The sequence below is a fragment of the Leptinotarsa decemlineata genome, unplaced genomic scaffold, assembly GCF_025532065.1.
Source record: "Leptinotarsa decemlineata unplaced genomic scaffold, Ldec_3_MD MMD2_tig00000591_RagTag_RagTag, whole genome shotgun sequence".
Taxonomy (NCBI): Eukaryota; Metazoa; Arthropoda; class Insecta; order Coleoptera; family Chrysomelidae; genus Leptinotarsa; species Leptinotarsa decemlineata.
The window spans coordinates 1,787,501-1,808,845 of NW_027412552.1; the positions used below are offsets into that span (position 1 = coordinate 1,787,501).

General features: G+C 32.9%; 1 protein-coding gene and 1 long non-coding RNA gene across 3 annotated transcripts in view; both read right to left on the reverse strand.

The window, feature by feature from the left end:
* PGAP1 (Post-GPI attachment to proteins 1) overlaps positions 1–21,345 on the reverse strand; it is a 32,055-nt gene that overhangs the window by 9,705 nt on the left and 1,005 nt on the right. For both annotated transcript variants that reach the window (XM_074174546.1, XM_074174545.1), the window contains exons 4-12: positions 21,094–21,345; positions 16,712–16,885; positions 16,398–16,657; positions 16,143–16,293; positions 12,718–12,983; positions 12,009–12,125; positions 2,422–2,637; positions 2,180–2,365; positions 1,022–1,184 (exon numbers count right to left, since the gene is read on the reverse strand). In XM_074174546.1, coding sequence (XP_074030647.1) covers positions 1,022–1,184; positions 2,180–2,365; positions 2,422–2,637; positions 12,009–12,125; positions 12,718–12,983; positions 16,143–16,293; positions 16,398–16,657; positions 16,712–16,885; positions 21,094–21,345 — 1,785 coding nt within the window. The remainder of the gene's footprint in view (positions 1–1,021; positions 1,185–2,179; positions 2,366–2,421; positions 2,638–12,008; positions 12,126–12,717; positions 12,984–16,142; positions 16,294–16,397; positions 16,658–16,711; positions 16,886–21,093) is intronic.
* LOC141481988 (uncharacterized) lies at positions 6,982–10,221 on the reverse strand. Its single transcript, XR_012465281.1, has 2 exons — positions 7,463–10,221; positions 6,982–7,408 (listed from the first exon to the last, which is right to left on the reverse strand). It is a non-coding gene; the product is annotated as an uncharacterized lncRNA (long non-coding RNA).

The window sequence follows — 21,345 nt, forward strand, 5'->3', positions numbered from 1 at the left end:
GAAGATAATTGAAAACAGCCGCCATTACTTTCCCACTCTGCGCCAACAGAGCGTTGGAAATGTTTATTCAAACAAGTTTTTGGTCTACCGTGAGCAAACGCGGCACCCAACGCGCGGACAGCTTTCTCATGCCTTAATGTTGATTTAATATGTGACAAACACGTTCTTTTGACATGTTCATAACCTCTGCTATCTCTCTCACTTCAATTCGGGACGTCTAGCACCATTTGATAAACTTTGACGATGTCTTCATCGGTAGTTGTAGTTTTTGGACGTCCCGAAAGGTTCATTCTCTGCCAAGCTCTTACGGTCACATTTGAATTCATCTGCCCAAAATTTTACTGTGGTAAACGATGGTGCAGAGTCCCCAAACACAAAATCCAACTCATATTTGATTCGCGTAGGCGTATTTCCTTTCAAAAATAAATATTTAATGACAGTTCGATACTCGATTTTGTTCATTTTCTTAAAAACACTTACATCAACTCACTCAAACGACTGTTACATAACAAATGCGCGTTGAAAATGACTGAAACTTTGGTGAGTAACTGTCAAAAGATAAACAACGAACTTCATTTGATTTTATTTACGAGTGCTGCCATCTTCATGTTGAGGTTGGAAACTTTTCAGATCACCCTTGTACATACTGATTGTGAAATATATAACAACCTACCACTGGAGATAAGGAAAATGTAAAGCTCAACAATCTTTAAAAAAGCATTGAAAACTTTACTTGGTGAGAAATCACGTTACTGCATTGCTGAATTTTTTTATCGAAACATTTCAAATCGAACTCAATTCCAATACTAAAGTCATCTTATGTCAGTGTAATTACCCTGGTCCGATGTAGCATTTGACATGATTTACCTTCATTCATTATTTTCTGACTGATTGGAGTTTTGTTATGTGTCTATTTTTTAAACTACTAACATAAAAGAGACATTTTGTTTATATGTTGTTCTGCAGACGATAAAGAATATTTCTCAGTGTCTCTCTCTATTCGAATGCAAGATATATTCACCCTTAGGAAGTAGAATATGGCTCCGAGACAGAGGGCCAGTCCACCGCAAGTAGTCAGAGACAAAACGACCAAGGCTGATGCAACCACGATGGGGACCTTGTGCAGCATACTCAACAAATAATCCGACCAAATGACGTTGAAACTAACTGTGCTGGCCATCAATCTGAAAAGAAAACTACAATTAAATGAACTACATAATATACGATCTCGAAACATTAATCTCCAAAAGTACGAAAAACAACTAATTCCCTGGCTAATACCATGCTAGACATTGAATTATATCACCAATAACATCGACAGTTTGTTGAAAAGGTCAGACTTGGTCGTGGGAAAGAATAAAAAACCCATATAATTATCGTAGAGATGTGAATTGGCGAAGAAAATGCATTAACAAACTCCACAAAACTAAAATGATTGAACCGAAATTCTTTCTAATTACATTGTTGAACCACTCTTCGGTGGAAATTGAAGACGAAGAAACCCTCAATTGTTTTTTTTCTTATAATGTTACCCGTATTTGCTACTGAAGAGCCAATAAGGCAAGTGTCTTACGGCGAAACATCGGATGTCTACGGGTGAGGATGACAGTGTTCCATGTAAGCGAAATTTTACTTCTTTCATTAATTGTATTGTGTAGGAATCCTGTGAATGATATCTGAATCAATTCCATTACAAATGTTTGGAATACAAACGGAATAGAGAAAAATGTTTTTCGTACAATAAAGCATTCATATAAAAGTATTTGTTTCGAAAGTGATCTTCTTTCGTGTAATTCAATGTTTATATGAAAACAGCTGTTTTGATAGGGCTTTTTTTCCTGTTTGTGTCTAAAAGTTACTTCTTTGCATGATCTACACATCTTTGTATAGAGTTAATAGAGTATAATAAAGTATAGAGTTAATTAAAACAACATTTATTAATAATAAAATGTTTACATTACCTTCTCTTTACGTCTATTCATGTATAAATTATGTAAAAAAAAATCCTCACTTATATCTGAATCAAAACGATTTTCATTCACATAACACCAGACAATCACAACAGATTAAAATTGAATTCACAAGACTAAATCACTGCCGTTTTTCGAAAAAATCTAAACTCCTCAGATTACAGTAAGAAATAAGACTAGAAGATATGATTATCAGTTATAAAACATACCTCAAGGCCAGTTTGTGCACTGTGGACTCGAAAGCAATGAGCGAAATGCCCAAAACCACGGCAAACATCCACACCAATCCGACGCCGCATAAATACAACAGCAACGGCAAAAAGAACAGATCGGTGCCTTCCTCAGCCATATAAACAATATCCGGCTTGGGTAAGAAACTGGAAAGTTTTGGTGAGCTGCGAAACAAAGCAAAAAAAAAATCGATAACGTCAAAGCATTTTTTCTACGTTACCTGAGCAGCTGTGACAAAACTTTGGAAGCTGTCAACACGTAGTACGGTTTGGCACCCTCGTTGATTGCCGAGAATACGGCAGAGCAGTAGCCACCCTCAAGGCTCTTCAATTGGAACCTGAGAGCCATCAACGTGACTGCAGCGACGTTCGTTAAAAGCAACGGAGTGTAATTTCTGGATATCTGAGAGAGCATGTTCATCAGGGACGACTTGATGCTAGAAATCAAAATTATTATATGATGGGCAGTATAGATTTCGAAAAAATAATGACATAGAGTCCGCAGTATTAGATGCCCAAGCTAGATTTAGATTCGAACAAAAAATGTGGATTTTTTTCATTAGACCTGAAGAAAGCAATTGATACTGTGGACTATAAAATTCTTCTGAAAATAATGCATAATATAGGCATCCGAGGTTTGGTTTATAATTGGTTTCAAAATTATTTATTGAATAGGAAGTAATATGTCTATATGGGCGACATAATTTGTTTCGAAAAAAAGTGGGGTACCGCAAGGATCAATACTTGGACCTGTTTTGTTTCTTATATATTTCAGTTATTTGGCTACAGTGAATTTATTTGGTAACTTGGAAATGACACACCACTTTAATTTGCAATGGAAATAGGGCACAAGAAATTAAAATTAATATTTCAAAAGACCTTGATCAAATATCTTTATGGCTTCAATGCCATAAAACGTCACTGAAGTTTGAGAAATCTTCATATATGTTTATATCAAAAAGGTCTATATCAATTAATACAAGAGATCCAATCAAATTCAATAATGAAAATATTAAATACTTTCCTAGTGCTAAATTTCTTGGTCTTATTCTAGATGAAAATGTATCACAGAGACAACATATTGAAATAATAAGAAAAAAAATAGCTCCCATAATTCGAATGTTGTACTCCTAAAATACCTTTTCTCTGGTCAAGAGTCAAAAATTCAAATGATACAATGAATTTCAGACCAATCAACACGTTATTAGATGTTGAGAAAGTAATTGAAACAGCAGCATACATTGAACACATAAATATTAACAATATCTTCTTAGGGAACCAGTCAGGTTTTCGTAGTAAACATTCTCGTGAAACAGTCTTACAACTGACAATTACTAGTTGGAACCAATTGATGGATAAAGAAAAGTATATTGTGGCGGTGTTCATTGATCTGAAACGAGCATTTGAAACAATAGATAGAGGTATTATAGTGCAGAAATTAAAAATATATGGAATTAAATCAACTGCTTTGAAACGGTTGGAAAGCAACCTGAGTGGTAGAAAACAGATTGTGAAAATAAATAACCATTTTTCTACTACAATACAGATGAATGGGGTGTCCCACAAGGTAGTGTAATTGGACCACCTCTACTATTTATACTAAACATGAATGACATCAACTGCTCTGTTAATTGTGAATTTATTCATCTTTATGCAGATGATAATCTGAATGAAGAATTAATCAACCCTGAAAAATACTTGAAGGGAAAGTTGAAACTTAATGTACGAAAATATATTTAATGAAAATAACGGAATTACATTCACACAATTCAACTAATAATGAAGCAAAAAGTTATAATAAACGTAACTAATAACTAATTATTGAAATGTTTCGATTCAGTGCAACAATTAATTCTAACTCATATTCTAGTAGCCTCTACTAATCCACCACGTAATTCGATACATGTGTCGTAGCGCTTACGAATGTTTCTGATCATGTTCCTTAGTTCTTGAGGGCTAATATCTACACATACCTGTGTCGAATTCTTGCACAAAGTTCATTTCTATATCTTGAGCGGTTTTTGTAAACCTTTTGTGTGAGAAGTCCCCAGAGAAAAAAGTCCAAAACTGTGAGGTCTGGAGATCTGGGCGGCCATTCTATAAACGGATTACCACGGCCCATCCATCGGTTTGGAAAATGTTCGTTAAGTCATTGCCTCACAGCTCTGGCACAATGAACTGAACACCCATCTAACTGGACAATTAAACTTGATCGTTCATTGATTGGCAGCTCGTGAATAGCATCCCAAAACTCTGTGTTTAAAAATTCTAGAAACCTCTGCGCATTAATATTTGATTTTTTGGGAATACTGGCTTTTACAGTTTATTACCCAGTTAGGATTATCCGCTGCCCAATAGCGACAATTCTGTGATGACACTAATCCATTTGTAGTGAAAGTGGCTTCGTCGGTATATAAAATATTTTTTAGGAAATTTCTATTGTTTAAATATTCCCCTTGGGCCCATAAACAATATTCCAGGCGTCTTGCTTCGTCGCCTTCTTGAAGTGTGTGTAAAAATTTTGGCTTGAAAGGTTTAATATTCTTCGCCTTGAGACATCTCCGAATAGTTTCTCGTGGAATATTCAAATCTAAAGTGGCATTCCTTATACTGGCATAAGGATTATTTCCGAAATAATATAAAATGATTTGATCATTCCTGTCATTCCTGTTTCGTCTTTGTACAGGATTACTTTTTAACATCATTTTTGATACCGCACCAGTTTCATTGAATATTTTATTTATTTTATTTACCGTACCGCAGCTAATACGAGGACGATCTGGATGTCTCTCATTAAATACTCTACAAACCTCTCTCTCTAGCATTTCTAACGTCATCTCCCGAAAGGCGTACAATTTCAATTTTCTCTCTTACGCTCAATCTTGCAGCCGTGACACAAAATAATTCGAAGAACTGTAAGGTGAATATTGTAGACAATAGTACACTTAAATCTTTCACAAGTGTCAAACTGTAATATCATTTCCATGGCAACTAAGATTTAAATAGAAATATTAGGTCTTAGTTTTAGTTAATTTGCGTGAAAACTTGAATGTAATTCCGTTATTTTCATTAAAAATATTTACGCTATTTATTTATTTTTTTTCATTTGGCGGAACTTTATTGTTGAAATCATAAAAAAATATTCTCATGGCTATATCTGTTGATATAGGATGTTTTTTGTGACTGTGACTCCTCAAACTCAGTTTGAGGAGTGCCAGATGATGACAGTACTACCAACTGTCGAAAGCGCTCGCAGATAATTAATAAAAGATATAAAGCTTCAAATCCTTTTTGTAGAATTTAATATTGAAATACTCAAAATAAAGGAAAATTAGTTGCATCAATCAAAAAAAAAAAAATATATATATATATATATATATATATATATATACATATATATATATATATATATATATTACAATGTAGGTTTTCACGGATGGTAGAATATGATGTGTTGTTTTTCCGGGTGTTCATCCGTTGTGTACTATTCGATAGTATAGTACACAACGGATGAACACCCGGAAAAACAACACATCATATATATATATATATATATATATATATATATATATATATATATATAATAATAATAATAATAATAATAATAATATTTTATTGGTTCTTCTGGATCATAACTCAATGATATAGAACAAGTCAGTGTAATATGATATAAATAAACTTATGAAAAAGAAAAAATTATGTACATATAGGACATGAACAGTTATGTAAAATTATATATTAAAACTTATAACTAGGTAAAATTATAATTTATCAACAACCCTAGATGACAATCTCAATTCTTCAGTTATATTGATAAGTCATTTATAAACTCTTCAATGGAGTAGTAGGCTTTATCAATCAGAAAGTTTTTTAGGAACGGTTTAAATTTTCTTAGTGACATTTTTCTAACATGATTTGGCAATTTGTTAAATAGCCTGACACCCATGAAAATTGGACTTGATTCTGATCTAGCCAGTCTATGATTTGGTATTTCTAACAATGTAGAATTTCTTGTGCTGTAATTATTTTTGTTTAAGAAGGTAAAAGGTCGCTGATCCGATTTTACAAAAATTAACAGTTGGTACATATAAATGCATGGGAGAGTTAATATTCTTAAAACTTTGAATATATCTCTGCAGCTAGTACGTCTATTTACACTCTGAATGTTTCTGACAGCTCTCTTCTGTAAAATAAATACCCTTTGTGCCTCACGTGATAGGCCCCAAGCTACTATACTATATGAGATTGTTGAGTGTAATTGGGCATGATAGTACATGAGTACCACCGACTTATCTACAATTTTACTGAGTTGATAGATACAGTAACACATAGGCGTTATTTTTTTACATATTTCATTAATATGTTGATTCCATTTACAATCTTCAGTGAGAGTAAGTCCTAGAAATTTTATTGAATTCACCTGTTTCATTAAACCGTGCTGTGATTTTAACAGTAAACTGTGATCATGACCATTTGGGGCATAACTAAATCTTAGGAAGGATGATTTTTTATCATTGCAGATTAATTTATTGCTAGAAAACCAGTCCTGGGCTTTTAAAATTTCCCTGTGAGCCAAGTCTACTGTGGATGTAACATTCTTACCACTAACCAGTAGTGTTGTGTCATCCGCATACATTACAAAATTTCCTTCAAAGTCATTGACATAAATTATATAAAGTAGAGGTCCCAAAATAGAGCCTTGTGGTACTCCAATAGTATACTTTAAACGTTTAGATTGATACTGATCTATTTCAACGTATTGTGTTCGATTTTGGAGATAACTTTCAAACCATCTACGTGAGTTTCCCCTAAAACCATACTTTTCCAATTTGTCTAGTAGAATTCTGTGGTCTACAAGATCAAATGCCTTACTTAGATCTAAGAAAATACCCAGAGTTCGATTACCCATATCTAGACTATTACATAGCTCTTTTAGTAGTTTTATTATAGCTTGTGTTGTTGAACGTCCCTTTCTAAAACCAAATTGATTTTCATTGAATAGCTTATGAAGATCAAAGAATGAAACGACTGAATTTGACACCCATTTTTCGTAAACCTTTGCAAAAGCACTGGGGACAGTAATGGGCCTGTAATTGTCAACTTGAGTTTTATTTCCATTTTTATGTATAGGTTTTATTTTTCCAATTTTTAAACTATCTGGGTAAATACCTTCTTCCAACGAGCAGTTGATGGCAAAAGTTAGTGGGCCTGCAATAAATGACGAACACTTTTTTAAAAGATTAGGACTTATTTCATCATTACCAGTAGATTGAGAGGATTTTAGGTTTTTGATGATATCATTTATTTCTGGTTCTGTTGTTGGTTTAAATGAAAAAGTATAAGGATTGAAGTATCTAAGTGTGGGTTCTTCTGATGATTCTTCAACATTGCTAGCCAGTAGTGTGGGTATGGTATTAAAATATTCAACAAAGTGATTTGCTACATTCTGGGGTGCCTGTACAATATTGTTATCAATAGTTAAGTGAATTGGTTCCAACCTCCTTTTTGATTTTTTGCCTGATCCTATAATAGTCCAGGCCGTTTTAGATTTATTTTTGCGTTTGCAATTATGCCATTGTTATATTGCTTTTTTGATACATTCAATAGATGTTTATATAACTTTTTATATTTTTTATAATATTCTTTGGTATCATCATTTCCGTTTAAGGTTAGCGTATACAGATATTTTAATTTCTCTCCAGAAATGAGTAAACCTTTAGTTAACCATGGTTTTCTTTTATATGATGCCTGTTTTTCTTTTACTTTTTTTAGAGGAAAAGCAATGTCGAAGTAATATTTAAAAGTTCGAAAAAAGATCTCAAATTTTTCGTTTGCATTACCCCCACACATATACATATCATTCCAATCTTCCTGCCTCAAAAATGAGATAAAGTGTTCAATATTAAATTTATTATTAAGGTCTCTAAATTGCTGTCGAGGTTTTGTTTCTGTAATTTCATGTGAGTTGGTATCAATATAGATCAGTTGAGCATTTTGATGATCACTAAAATAATTATCTACTACTGTACTCTTATATAATTCATAGTGAATGTTTGTGCAGATGTTATCCAGGCAATTATTTCCTCTTGTTGGGGTATTAATGGTTGGTATGATATTATAAGAAGTTAGCAGATCTGTTAATGAGTTGAGGTTTTTCGATTCATTGAGAAAATTGATATTAAAATCTCCACATAATATTACCTTATAGTTTTTGAATTTTACAATTAAATTTCGGAGCAGTTCCTCAAGATTTTTGATAAAAATGTCAAAGTTTCCGTTTGGGCTTCTGTAAACTGTTATAACTAGGCTATTTAACATGCCTTTGCCAAGTGTACCTACCTTACATCTGATTGCTGTCACCTCTAAATCCATTTCGACAGAATTAGTTTTTACTATGTCAAAATTTATATTGTTTCTGACATATATAGCTACCCCTCCATGTATAGATTTATCCCTACAAAAAGAGTTTGCAATCTGGAAACCCTCTATTTTTAGAGATGATATACTATTGTCTCTGGCCCAGTGTTCTGATACACAAAATATGTCGCAATTATTGTCTTCTAAGAAAATTTCAAAATCTAACAATTTGTTACTGAACCCTTGTACATTTTGATGAATCAAAGTAAAAACCTTTGAAGTGGATAAATTGACAATGTTTCTGTTTTTATGAGGTAATGTTGTTGAAGTGTATTTGCTGACTAATATGTTTGATGTGATTCTTGGAACTTCGTCTATGGATGGTGTTCTTGGTCCTGGAGATGATATAAAAAATTATCTTCAGTATTGAATTTCCTGGTTTCGATGTCTTTTAATTCTGTAGCAAGTGAGATCTGACTATATTCTTGGACTTCCCTATCTGATGATTCAAGTACTATTTCCTGGTTTATAGAATTACTGTTCATTTCCCTTGTTGAGATATCTTTTTGTTCAAGAAGACCTGATATCAATTTACAGACATACCACTTTCCAATTCTTTTAATATTTCTACCGTCTCGCTGGTAGTTCCTTTTTTGTAGCACATTATTACACTCCACTATATTTGATTTTAGGTTAATATTGAGAGATTCCTTTAGAAGAGCTAGGTTATTTCTGTATATTCTATCATTAATAATATCTTTCGCCTCAAGTCTGTAGGGCTGTGTAATAATTAGGAAATTTGTATAACTTAATGTTCGAGAGACATGTCTCACTGGAAATTTGTGCGTGTTGTTCGGCCAGATAATAACAACGTCAGTTTTTGTGAAATCCTTGCTATTATTTATTGCGGTTGTTATAAGTTCACTTTCTGTACAGTTAGGCTTCAGAAATGACTCTATTACGTACTTGTCATTTAATTGTCTTCTGAAGAAATCTGCCATGTCTCGTCCAAAATTCCCAGCAATAAACAGGATTCTCTTCTTTAAATTAATTTTTCTTATATTTACTGCCTCCGAACTTCGTATTTGTTTGCTCTTCTCCTTCGTCATTTCACTTCTACGATCTCTCTTTACATTTTCTTTAGAAACCGAAGTATCGGAATACATTGTTTTTGTTTTGGCTACGCCACTGAATTCCCATAGGGATGAGTCAGTAGAAATTCCTTTATTTACTGTTTTTACCTGGCTATCTGTTTGAGTGTCTACATTTTTTGTTGGTTTGTTTTTTACTTTCTCAATTTGCTTTTTTAGTTCTGCTATTATATTTTCCTGCTGTTGAAGTAAATTATTCATTTCTGTTTCATTTCTCATGACCTCTTCAACAAATATTTCATGTTGTTTCTTTAATTCCTTAATATGCTTATTTTTCATTTCATTGTCCTCACCTAAATCAAGGATTGTTTTCTCTAAAACACTGTGTTCTGTGTCCTGGTTAGATTCATCAAAGGTTTGTTCAGAACAACATATTATCTTATTTCCCAATAACCTCTTCAACTTTCTGTACCTTGGTAGGCAGCTTTTGTGGAAAACACTATTACATTTTGTGCAAATATAGTGAATGAATGGCTTATTTTTACAGCATTTAAAGATAGATACTTCTTCACTTGCGGCCATCTTAATATACTTATATATATATATATATATATATATATATATATATATATTTCTCCTCAAGAATAGCTGCTCATATATCGTTGAAAGCAAGATTGACAGTTTTTAATAGCATCATTAAACCACATTTTGACTATTGTTCTACAATACTATTTCTATTAGACAATAACAGGAAGCTTCTCTTCAAAAACTTCAAAATCGTTGGATGAGATTAATCCTAAAATGTAATAGATATTCCCCAATAACACATATGTTAGAGACTTTACAGTGGCAATCAGTAAACAAAAATTTTACTTTCTCAGCAATGATCTTCATTTTTGAAATTGTCAAAGGTTTGATGACAACTTATTTCAAACAATTCATCAAGTTTAATCATGAGGTACACGAATACTGTACTAGAAGTGAAAACAATTTTCAGCTATAATATCCCAAGGACATTGATAACTAACGAAATAATTTTATCACAGTTTTCGAAAGCACGTTATTTGGTAACATCCCGACGCCGAAGGCGGAGGGATGTTACCTAAAATAACGTGCTTGAGGAAGTTGTGATAAAATTATGAGTTATTTATCAATGTTCGAGGGATATTCGGTGAGAAAATTTTTTGCAATTCGAACAAAATTATTTATTGAACACACAGTTATTAAAAGAACAATTCGTATAATGATATAACTCCATAAATATTTTCCAAGTGTATTTTTTACTATTGACAGTATTTTTTGGTGTATTTTCTTCAATGATTTTGTCAATTGCCGCATCATTTTGAACACCAAAGCGAGGAAGTGACATTTTCGAAATAAATTGAATTACTGAAATGTCAAACAACTTTATTGTGTTGGTTGCTTAGCAATGTCATGACATAAGTGATAACTACCCGTGAAAACTATCCATGGGTAGTTATCAGTGTAATGATGGTTTCATTGGTTATTTCGACACACATGATTAGAAATAGACAAATTTGATAGGATAATTTTTTTGGCAAAAAATTTTCATGTAAATAGAATTAATATCAGAAAAAGTATGAACTCACTATTCACATGAGGTTTAGTTGACCAAAATTTCCTTCCAAATGAAATTAAAAAATATGATACGCTTGTATGGTTTGAGAAAAAAACTCTCTAAATATCTGTGATTGTTATAAATGTAGTTATATTGTATTAGAGATTTTCAGCTGAATTGAGTCAGTTATTGTATAGTTTTGATATTTGTATTATCTCAATCATACTTTATTTATTGTTAGTAAGGTATTTTATTCTGAATTTATTCATGGATTCATTTATTGTATAATTTTTTGATATAGTATTCATTTAATAATCATTTATTGTAGAATTAAAACTTTGTATTGTGAATATTAGGAATATTCCTATTCAATAAAGACTACTTCTACTACTATTATTATTATTATTATTGACAAGATTTGTGTAACGTCTTTTGAGAAAATTGTTAAGGTAAAATAAAGTCTTGTTGAGATAACCTGTTCAATTACAATACTGAAATATTCAATATACCCTTATTTTCGAATAAATATGAATTTGAATCATGAATGGACTGACCCATTCTTCATGAAAATTAATAACACTATCCATAATAATTAGTCAAATTTCACAAACATTTTTGAGAAATCCTTCACATCGCCGAGACAAAAATTTAAATTTGAATAGCCAAGTTCTGTAGGAATTCACTACTTTTTGAATACATATTTTTTAATATTTCCTTCATTGAACTTCCACGTTGAAGAACATATAAACTTTTCAATCTGAATATAGTAAAAACTACTCACCTTATTTGATATTGACAGGCAGGGTCCAGAGTTAGTTTTATGACAACAGAGGCATTTTTCATTGCGTTAGGCTTGGAACTATACAATCTAATATCCATAGGCTTCTTATCCACATTTCTGGAATTCCATTCATTTCAATTCATTATTTAGTTTAAGAAGTAATTTGAAAATTATGAAGAAATGATAATTTCTATTTACTCTTAAGTCAGTAAATACTAATATGAGACTAGCTTTTCCAAAACAACTGTAGTTGATTTCCTTAGGCTGCGGAGTAATAAATAATTTTCAAGTATCTGTTCCATAAGTGTACATAATTGAGTGGTTGGTTTAAAAATGAAAAATGTAGTATTTATTTTGAACATTCAATGTTGTCATGTGATTTGATATAACGCTGGAAAAAAGATGATGTCATGTCCAATCTAATAGTGCTTTAATTAGGTACTTCATTTACTATTGGGAAGCAGAGCATACGAATATTGTTCAGAAAATAAGGTGAACGTTCGACTAGAATTAGGTGCAATGCAAATGAAACAGAAGTATTAGACAGTAGGATAATATGCTAGGTATGTCAAAAAATTAATATTTTGAGGAAAATTGATGTCTTGTTTCGAATTCAGAATGTAAAAGAATTTCTCATTAAAGCTTTTAATAACAATAATTTGAAATGTAACTACGTTTCGAATCCAATATCGCTTTGCTCTTTACTTACGTAAAAAACTTGTGATAGTTTTCATTGCTCCAAGGTACGATCAAGCTGGCTGTCGAATGATGATTTTCCGCCAAACAGTCTACTGGTTCTACATACAGTTGATAGGACTGAACGATATGTTGCAGGGAAGGCAAAACTAGTTGGTAATGTAGAGATTTTTCTGGAGTTTTCTCTGAGACAATTTGTTTTTTGGTAGACCACCATTTAGGCAGATCTAGCGTAATATTTCTCTCGTCTTTGGAGTGAACGTCAACATGGAAAAACACCTAGGAAATACAACTAATTAAATAAATACAGGTTGAAAGGAAAATATTTTATACACATTTTGAGTCAGTGGAAATTGAGTACAAATACAATTAATGTACAATTTTCTGTAGCAAATCAATTTCCGTTTCAATATTTCTACTTATTTGGAAGATCTATTTACTTACTAGCCCTATTGAGAAAGTTATTATAGGAGGGGATTTTGATACAGGGTGTAACTAAATAAGTGTAAAACATTTAAGGAGGTGATTCCTCATCGAAAAAAAGATAGGATCTTTCATATTAAGAAACTTTATTGGAGCATCCCTTGTTTTAAAGGGGGTAGATACAATTTGTATAACAATTTTTTTCACAAGCAGTGAAAAATTTGCAATATTGAAATTAACCTGACGTTTTGTACTACCAAAAAGATACTTAGCCAGTAATTTATTTGGTTTACCCCATGGTTGTAAGGGGTGGAAAACGCAACCCCTAAAATTTATTTCCAATGTAACTTTTTGTCTTATTATTTGTTTACCATTTGAAAATTTATTTCCGATAGCCTGTTTCATTCTAAACAAAAAGTGTCTCTTGGGTTTTTTGCCCAAAATAAACCAGTTCGTAGCAAAAAATTATTTTACGAACAACTACAGAGATACATCGTCATAAATGCGAAAATACGAAACTAATCTATCTAGTAGGTCGCTATTAGCGATAGTGACAATTGAATTGGTATGACGCTGTCAGTTTGTGAATTTCTGAAATTGAATTAATACTAATTGTGTGTTGTTGTTCTGTTCTTAATTTGTTACTTTAATAATTCACTTGTTATTAAAATGGCATACACAAATGAGGAAATGGCTGATATGCATTACGTTTACAGTCTGTCACAGGGGAATGGGTTAGAAGCTTCTAGAAGATGTGCTGAAATGTATCCTCAACGGCAACATCCTTCACATAGAATATTTGCTCGACTTCATCAACGATTACGAGAATATGGTTCATTCGACAAAAGAACGCAGGATTGTGGTCGCCATCGAGAAGTACGAACACCACAGCTTGAGGAAGTAGTACTTAATTTGATTGAAGAACAACCTACTACCAGTACTAGAAAGATTGCTTTCCAGCTAAATGTTGATCATATGACGGTATTTCGAATTTTAAAGGAACAACTCTTATACCCTTACCATCTACAACGAGTACAGGCACTGTTAACGCGAGACTTTCCGAACCGTCTTGAATATTGCAATTGGATGCTGGAAATGATTAGAAGAAATTGTGACTTTCTGAAGACAATAGAATTCACAGACGAATGTAGTTTTTCTCGGGACAAAATTATTAATTTTCATAATTACCACGTATGGGCTGATGAAAACCCTCATGCTATTGTCGAAACTAACCATCAAGAACAGTTTTCTCTTAACGTGTGGCTCGGAGTTATTGGGGATGATTTAATTGGGATTCATTTTCTACCTCCTCGATTAAATGGTGAGGCATACGTTCAATTTTTAAGAGAAGTGCATCCAGTACTGCTGGAGGAAGTTCCTTTGGGCGTCAGAAGGGAAGTTTTTAATACATGATGGGGCTCCCGCCCATTTTAGTCAAGTAGCACGTCAGCATTTAACTGAAACATATGCAAATCAGTGGATAGGTCGAGAAGGACCATAGAACTGGCCCGCTCGATCCCCTGATCTCAATCCTCTCGATTTCTCTATTTGGGGCCATTTACAGCATTTGGTTTATCGTACACCTGTTCGCGATGTAGAGGACTTAAGAAACCGCATCATCGATGCGTGCAGGGTAATCTGAGAGACTCCAGGAATATTTGAGCGAATACGTGGCTCAATGCGCCGATGTCTAGATGTATGCATAATGTCTGAAGGTAGACATATTGAACATTTACTATGATTTCCACATGTTGTGTGTTTTGTTATTAATAAATTAGTTTTGTTTATTACTCTTTAATCGTTTAATGCAGGTACTAACTACAAAATAACAATAAATCCTGTTCGCATTTATGACGATGTATCTCTGTAGTTGTTCCTAAAATAATTTTTTGCTGCGAACTAGTTTATTTTGGACAAAAAACCCAAGAGACACTTTTTATTTAGAATGAAACAGGCTATCGGAAATAAATTTTTAAATGGTAAACAAATAATAAAACAAAAAGTTACATTGGAAATAACTTTTAGGGGTTGCGTTTTCCGCCCCTTACAACCATGGGGTAAACCAAATAAATTACTGACTAAGTATCTATTTGGTAGTACAAAACGTCAGGTTAATTTTTCTGCTCATCAAAACACATATCATATATTTTTGTTGTAGATATGTTACAGATAATCATAAAAGGTTTTCTTATTCGAAGTTCATTGTAGAAAATGCTCAATAGCAATGGAAAAAATATGAATAGGTACCTAAAAACGAAAAAAAAAAAAAACCTCTCTAAAAACTCTACGGTACATAGAGAGACGTGAAAGTTCCTATTGTGTTTTTATTCAACTCAGTCAACCAATTTCCAGGGCCGTAATTTAAAAGTGAATAATTCACCCAATTATAATCAAATATTACGGAAACATCCGGAAATATAAAATAAAATTTAATTTCTCAGTATGAAGTGAACGTCTACGATCCAAAAACTACAACAAAAAATGCAGGTCCGTATTTGAAAATTCAAAGATGGGGATGGCCCAAGTCGGATGACACCCTGTATAAAAGATTCATGGACATATTCTGATAGCCCACATCAAGTGCCAATAGCAAAATGTTGACAGATTTTCAATATGTCTGCGAATAAAGAAGATATAGGCAAAAAAATGACTTGGGATTTTTTTGTTTTTCCTGTATATCTTCAGAACCAAAAGAGCTACATTCGATTTTTTTACATCATTGAATAGGTCTCTAAAATGCGCAACTTTGCCACAATTTAACTGATACTCTATCTCTTATCGTTTACGAGATCCCCATGTACAGAAACGTATTTGAATAGCCCTGTATATTTGTTTTTAGTTATATATAGACATCTTCCTTGTTATTGTATGTAAATGTTTATTATAATGCTTTCATACTGTTCAACAAGTGAAGTAAATATTATCATTATCATTATTATTATTAATATTTCAATATTTTTTGTTGATTCAAACCATAGGAATTACAAAGCACTCTGTTCAATTCTACTTACTCACCGGTTCGCGTGTGGGGAAAACTCTGAAAACTACATGAGTCAGGTCACGATAGTTTTTTCTCAACTCACGCATATCGATTTGTACATATCTCCTCTTGAATTTTGCAGATGGAGCGATTTCCGACAAGTGTGTCAAGTGAACAGCCTCTGAACTGAGACGAACAAATAAAACATATTTTAACAATGTCATAAACAACGAGAATATCTAAGGAGACTCACATATCAAATAAAAAAAAGCAACACAATTTCTACGTACCATATTCTACTGGAACCTCTTGGAAAGTTGGCATTACAGGCGAAAACCCAATCGACGGTTTCCAAATTAACGGCTAATACAGTCAAGATGTCATAACCCGGCAAGTTCGAAAGTCCCACCATGTGCCAACGCGTGTCTTTCACGCCATTCCTATAACTGATGGTGTACCTTTTCAAAATACTCTCCGACCATTCCCCTCTATTGTCAATGTCGACAGTTTCGTAATATTTGTCGCGATTCTTCACTTTCGTACCACTATGCTAAGAAAAGTTAGTTAGAATTTCACTCCACTTTCTTTGAATGAATTGGCTTACGTGAATCAAGTGATGATGGAAAGCTGCTCTTCTTTGAGTCGAATCCAGAGATATTTGATGTGTGGATGTGTCGACGCTGTCAAATAAGGCTCTATTAATCGCCTTGACCAATTGTTTGCACCACACCATTTGAACATGGTTAACTTCTATCCATGACATTGGAACGTTGGTAGTCTACAACATTTCAATTCAGATATATCTAATTCACCTTCAATCAAATATAACTTATTGTGAGATTTTCACTGGACAGTTTACAAAACCGCGACATGTGTTTCGCTGTAGAAAAGCTTCCTCAGGCGTATTGATCCTGACTGAATTATACTTAGTTTATGTTTTATATAATAACAAAATGGACCTTCTACCTACAGTGTGACTCATTTTTAATGGAAACACCCCCCCTAAAATTTGAAGTTGTAAACCGATTTTAATAATTTTTTTTTGGAAATGTCAAGTACAAAAATGTCTACCTTGGGACAAAATTTGAAATGTTTATTAAAGTTTCAGGGCATACTACGATATTTTTTCTTAGTCGAAAATCGGGATTTTTTATTAGCAATTTTTTTATTGAAAAAATCACTACGCAACTGGATTCAGAGTGCCTCTAAACAGGTCTGTACAAAATTTCAAAATTTCGAAAACTCACACAGCTAACAGTCACAATATATCATTTTTTTTTATGATTTCAACAATAAAGTGCCGCCAGATGAAAAAAAAAACAAATAGCGTAAATATTTTTAATGAAAATAACGGAATTACATTCAAGTTTTCACGCAAATTAACTAAAACTAAGACCTAATATTTCAATTTAAATCTTAGTTGCCATGGAAAAAACACTTGTGAAAGATTTAAGTGTATTTTGTGAAAGAAAGTTTTTGGCTTTCTACTACTCCATCTTGATACAAAAAAGGATGAGGGAATCTTCCAAAGAAAGGAAGGAAATAATCAATTTGAAAATAAGTAACTCTATACGTGGATGCGTAGATCATGAAAAGAAGTAACTTTCAGACACAAACTGAAAGAAAGTCCTCCTGAAACAGCTACTTTCATATAAACATTGAATTACACAAAAGAAAAAAAATCTTTCGAAACTCATACTTCTATATAAACACTGAATTATACAGAAGATACTTTACTCAGTTTGTATTTCAAACATTCGTTGTAAAATAAAATCAGATATCATTCACATGAGTTCTACTTTAAATGAATGGTAACAAATTGCACTTACATGGAACACTGTCATCCTCACTGGTATACATCGTGTAATTCAATGTTTATATGAAAATAGCTGTTTCAGGAGGACTTTCTTTCAGTTTGTGTCTGAAAGTTACTTCTTTGCATGATCTACACATCCATGTACAGAGTTACTTATTTTCAAATTGATTACTTCCTTCCTTTCTTTGGAAGATTCCCTCGTTTTTTTTTTTGTATCATGATGGAGTAGTAGAAAGCCAAAAACTTTCTTTCCCAAAACTTAATCACTCCTAAAAATATAACCCCTTCAATTCATTTAAGTGTACTATTGTCAACAATATTCACCTTACAGTTCTTCGAATTATTTTGTGTCATGGCTGCAAGATTGAGCGTAAGAGAGAAAATTGAAATTGTACGCCTTTCGGGAGATGACGTTAGAAGTGCTAGAGAGGTTTGTAGAGTATTTAATGAGAGACATCCAGATCGTCCTCGCATTAGCTGCGGTACGGTAAATAAAATATTTAATGAAACTGGTGCAGTATCAAAAATGATGTTAAAAAGTAATCCTGTACAAAGACGAAACAGGAATGACAGGAATGATCGAATCATTTTAGATTATTTCGGAAATAATCCTAATGCCAGTATAAGGAATGCCACTTTAGATTTGAATATTCCACGAGAAACTATTCGGAGATGTCTCAAGGCGAAGAATATTAAACCTTTCAAGCCAAAATTTTTACACACACTTCAAGAAGGCAACGAAGCAAGACGCCTGGAATATTGTTTATGGGCCCAAGGGGAATATTTAAACAATAGAAATTTCCTAAAAAATATTTTATATACTGACGAGAAGCCACTTTCACTACAATGGAGTAGTGTCATCACAGAATTGTCGCTATTGGACAGCGGATAATCCTAACTGGGTAACAAAGTGTAAAAGCCAGTATTCCCAAAAAATCAACGTCTGGTGTGGGATATTGAACGAACGAATTATTGGTCCTTTCTTTTTTGAGGAAAACATTAATGCGCAGAGGTTTCTAGAATTTTTAAACACAGAGTTTTGGGATGCTATTCACGAGCTGACAATCAATGAACGATCAAATTTAATTGTCCTGTTAGATGGGTGTTCAGTTCATTATGCCAGAGCTGTGAGGCAATGGCTTAACGAAGATTTTCCAAACCGATGGATAGGCCGTGGTAGTCCGCTTATAGAGTGGCCACCCAGATCTCCAGACCTCACAGTTTTGGACTTTTTTCTCTGGGGACTTCTCACACAAAAAGTTAACAAAAACCGCTCAAGAGATAGAAATGAACTTTGTGCAGAATTCGACAGGTATGTGCAGATATTAGCCCTCAAGAACTAAGGAACGTAATCAGAAACATTCGTAAGCGCTACGACACATGTATCGAAATACGTGGTGGATTAGTAGAGGCTACTAGAATATGAGTTAGAATTAATTGTTGCACTGAATCGAAACATTTCAATAATTAGTTATTAGTTACGTTTATTAAAATTTTTCATTTTTAGTTGAATTGTGTGAATGTAATTCGGTTATTTTCATTAAAAATATTTACGCTATTTGTTTTTTTTTTACTGGCGGCACTTTATTGTTGAAATCATAGAAAAAATAGATATATTGTGACTGTTAGCTGTGAGAGTTTTCGAATTTTTGAGTTGTCATAACTTTGTTAATAATGAATATTTTTTCATGACATTTTGGTCACACCTATTTAGAGGCACTCTGAATCCAGTGGCGTAGTGATTTTTTCAATAAAACAATCGCTAATAAAAAATCCCGATTTTTTACTAAGAAAAAATATCGTAGTATGCCCTGAAACTTTAATAAACATTTCAAATTTTGTCCCAAGGTAGACTTTAGTACTTGACATTTAAAAAAAAAAATATCAAAATAGATTTACAACTTCAAATTTTAGGGGGGTGTTTCCATTAAAAATGGGTCACACTGTATGTCATGACTGATGATTTTACCAGAGTTTGGTCAAAAACTAATTGAAAATATTTAAACGTCATAAAAAAATTCACCAGTTCATCAAATGGCCGTCTAATAAACTAATTACAATTTATTTATTCATTTATAAACATGGGCAAGCCCAATTCAGATATAAGTAGTACAGTGCTATGTAGTAGTTAATAATAAAAATAATAATAATCATCTTTATTTCAGAATATGTCAACAATACAATAAACATATAATGACAACGTATAATGAAATGACGTGACTGAGGGTTACCAGACACAATAATCTTGCGTAAATAGAAATATAAGATGCATAAATAAAGATAATTTCAAAAATTATGATTAAAATACTCCGCAATATTATAAGGTTGCAGATGTATGTAGATTTATCTCCAAACAAAATACATCAATGAAAATCTCGTTGTTCTACTATTTTACTCTGAATCCACATGGAAAAATCATATCTCAAATCATAGTCTCTTTCTTGTATAAATAAATGTAGGTTTGTAAGCATGGTACCTATGTTTCTTGAGAATACACTTCACAAAGGTTTTTTTATGCCGGTATAATCACTAATTTTTCAGGTGGACCTTCTAGGATTTTCTACAACTGCTTGAAGTATGTCAAGCTGGTTTTCTTCTGTGCATACAGGTTTCGTACGCTCCGTATTATGTTTATATTCTAGTGAGCCGGTCTGTTTGAAATTCTTTCAAATTCTACTTACACTTGAATAGCAAATTTGTTTGTTTGGATGCCGCTCGTTGAAAATATTTGCAGCTTCGCGCATTGTTTTATAAACATCACCACAGATTAAAACTAATTCTGCCTTTTCAGTTAACGTTAATAATACTGGGCGAGGCATTTTTAATTAAGCACAAATATGAAAACGTTTTACATTCTGTATGGGGTTTGTCATAAAGCCATTTCAGGTACACTTGGTATAGTTTTGGAACATGCACCAACTTTTGTCAAGAATAAAATTTTCTTAGAAATCGATAATAAAAGTTTCCCATTTGTTGCATACTCAATGGACCACACTGTATAATTTTTTCTAGGCGAAATTCGATTTTTCTTCACTGATTTCAGAGCTGACAGACAACAAATGTCCTCAAATGCGAATTTTCATGGCTAGCCATGAAATGAATGTTCTGAAAAACAAATTTTCATGGCTAGCCATGAATTTTGTGAATAATTTCTGAAGGCAATTACTTACCACGGCATAAAGCGACTGATTGCCTTTTTTCTCGCTCAGATAAGGAGGTATCACGTAATCCCTGTAACCTCCCGATAAGCTCACCACCGTTGTAGACTCAGGTATTTTGGAGAAATTCCCATCATAAAAATGGGCCAAGTGGTAGTCCAAAAGTAATGGGGGCCTTTTCAGAGGTGTTGCCAAAGTGACAACTAGAGGAACCAGCTTGGGATCTGATAATTCTGATACCAGTTTCAAAGCTATTATTCCCCC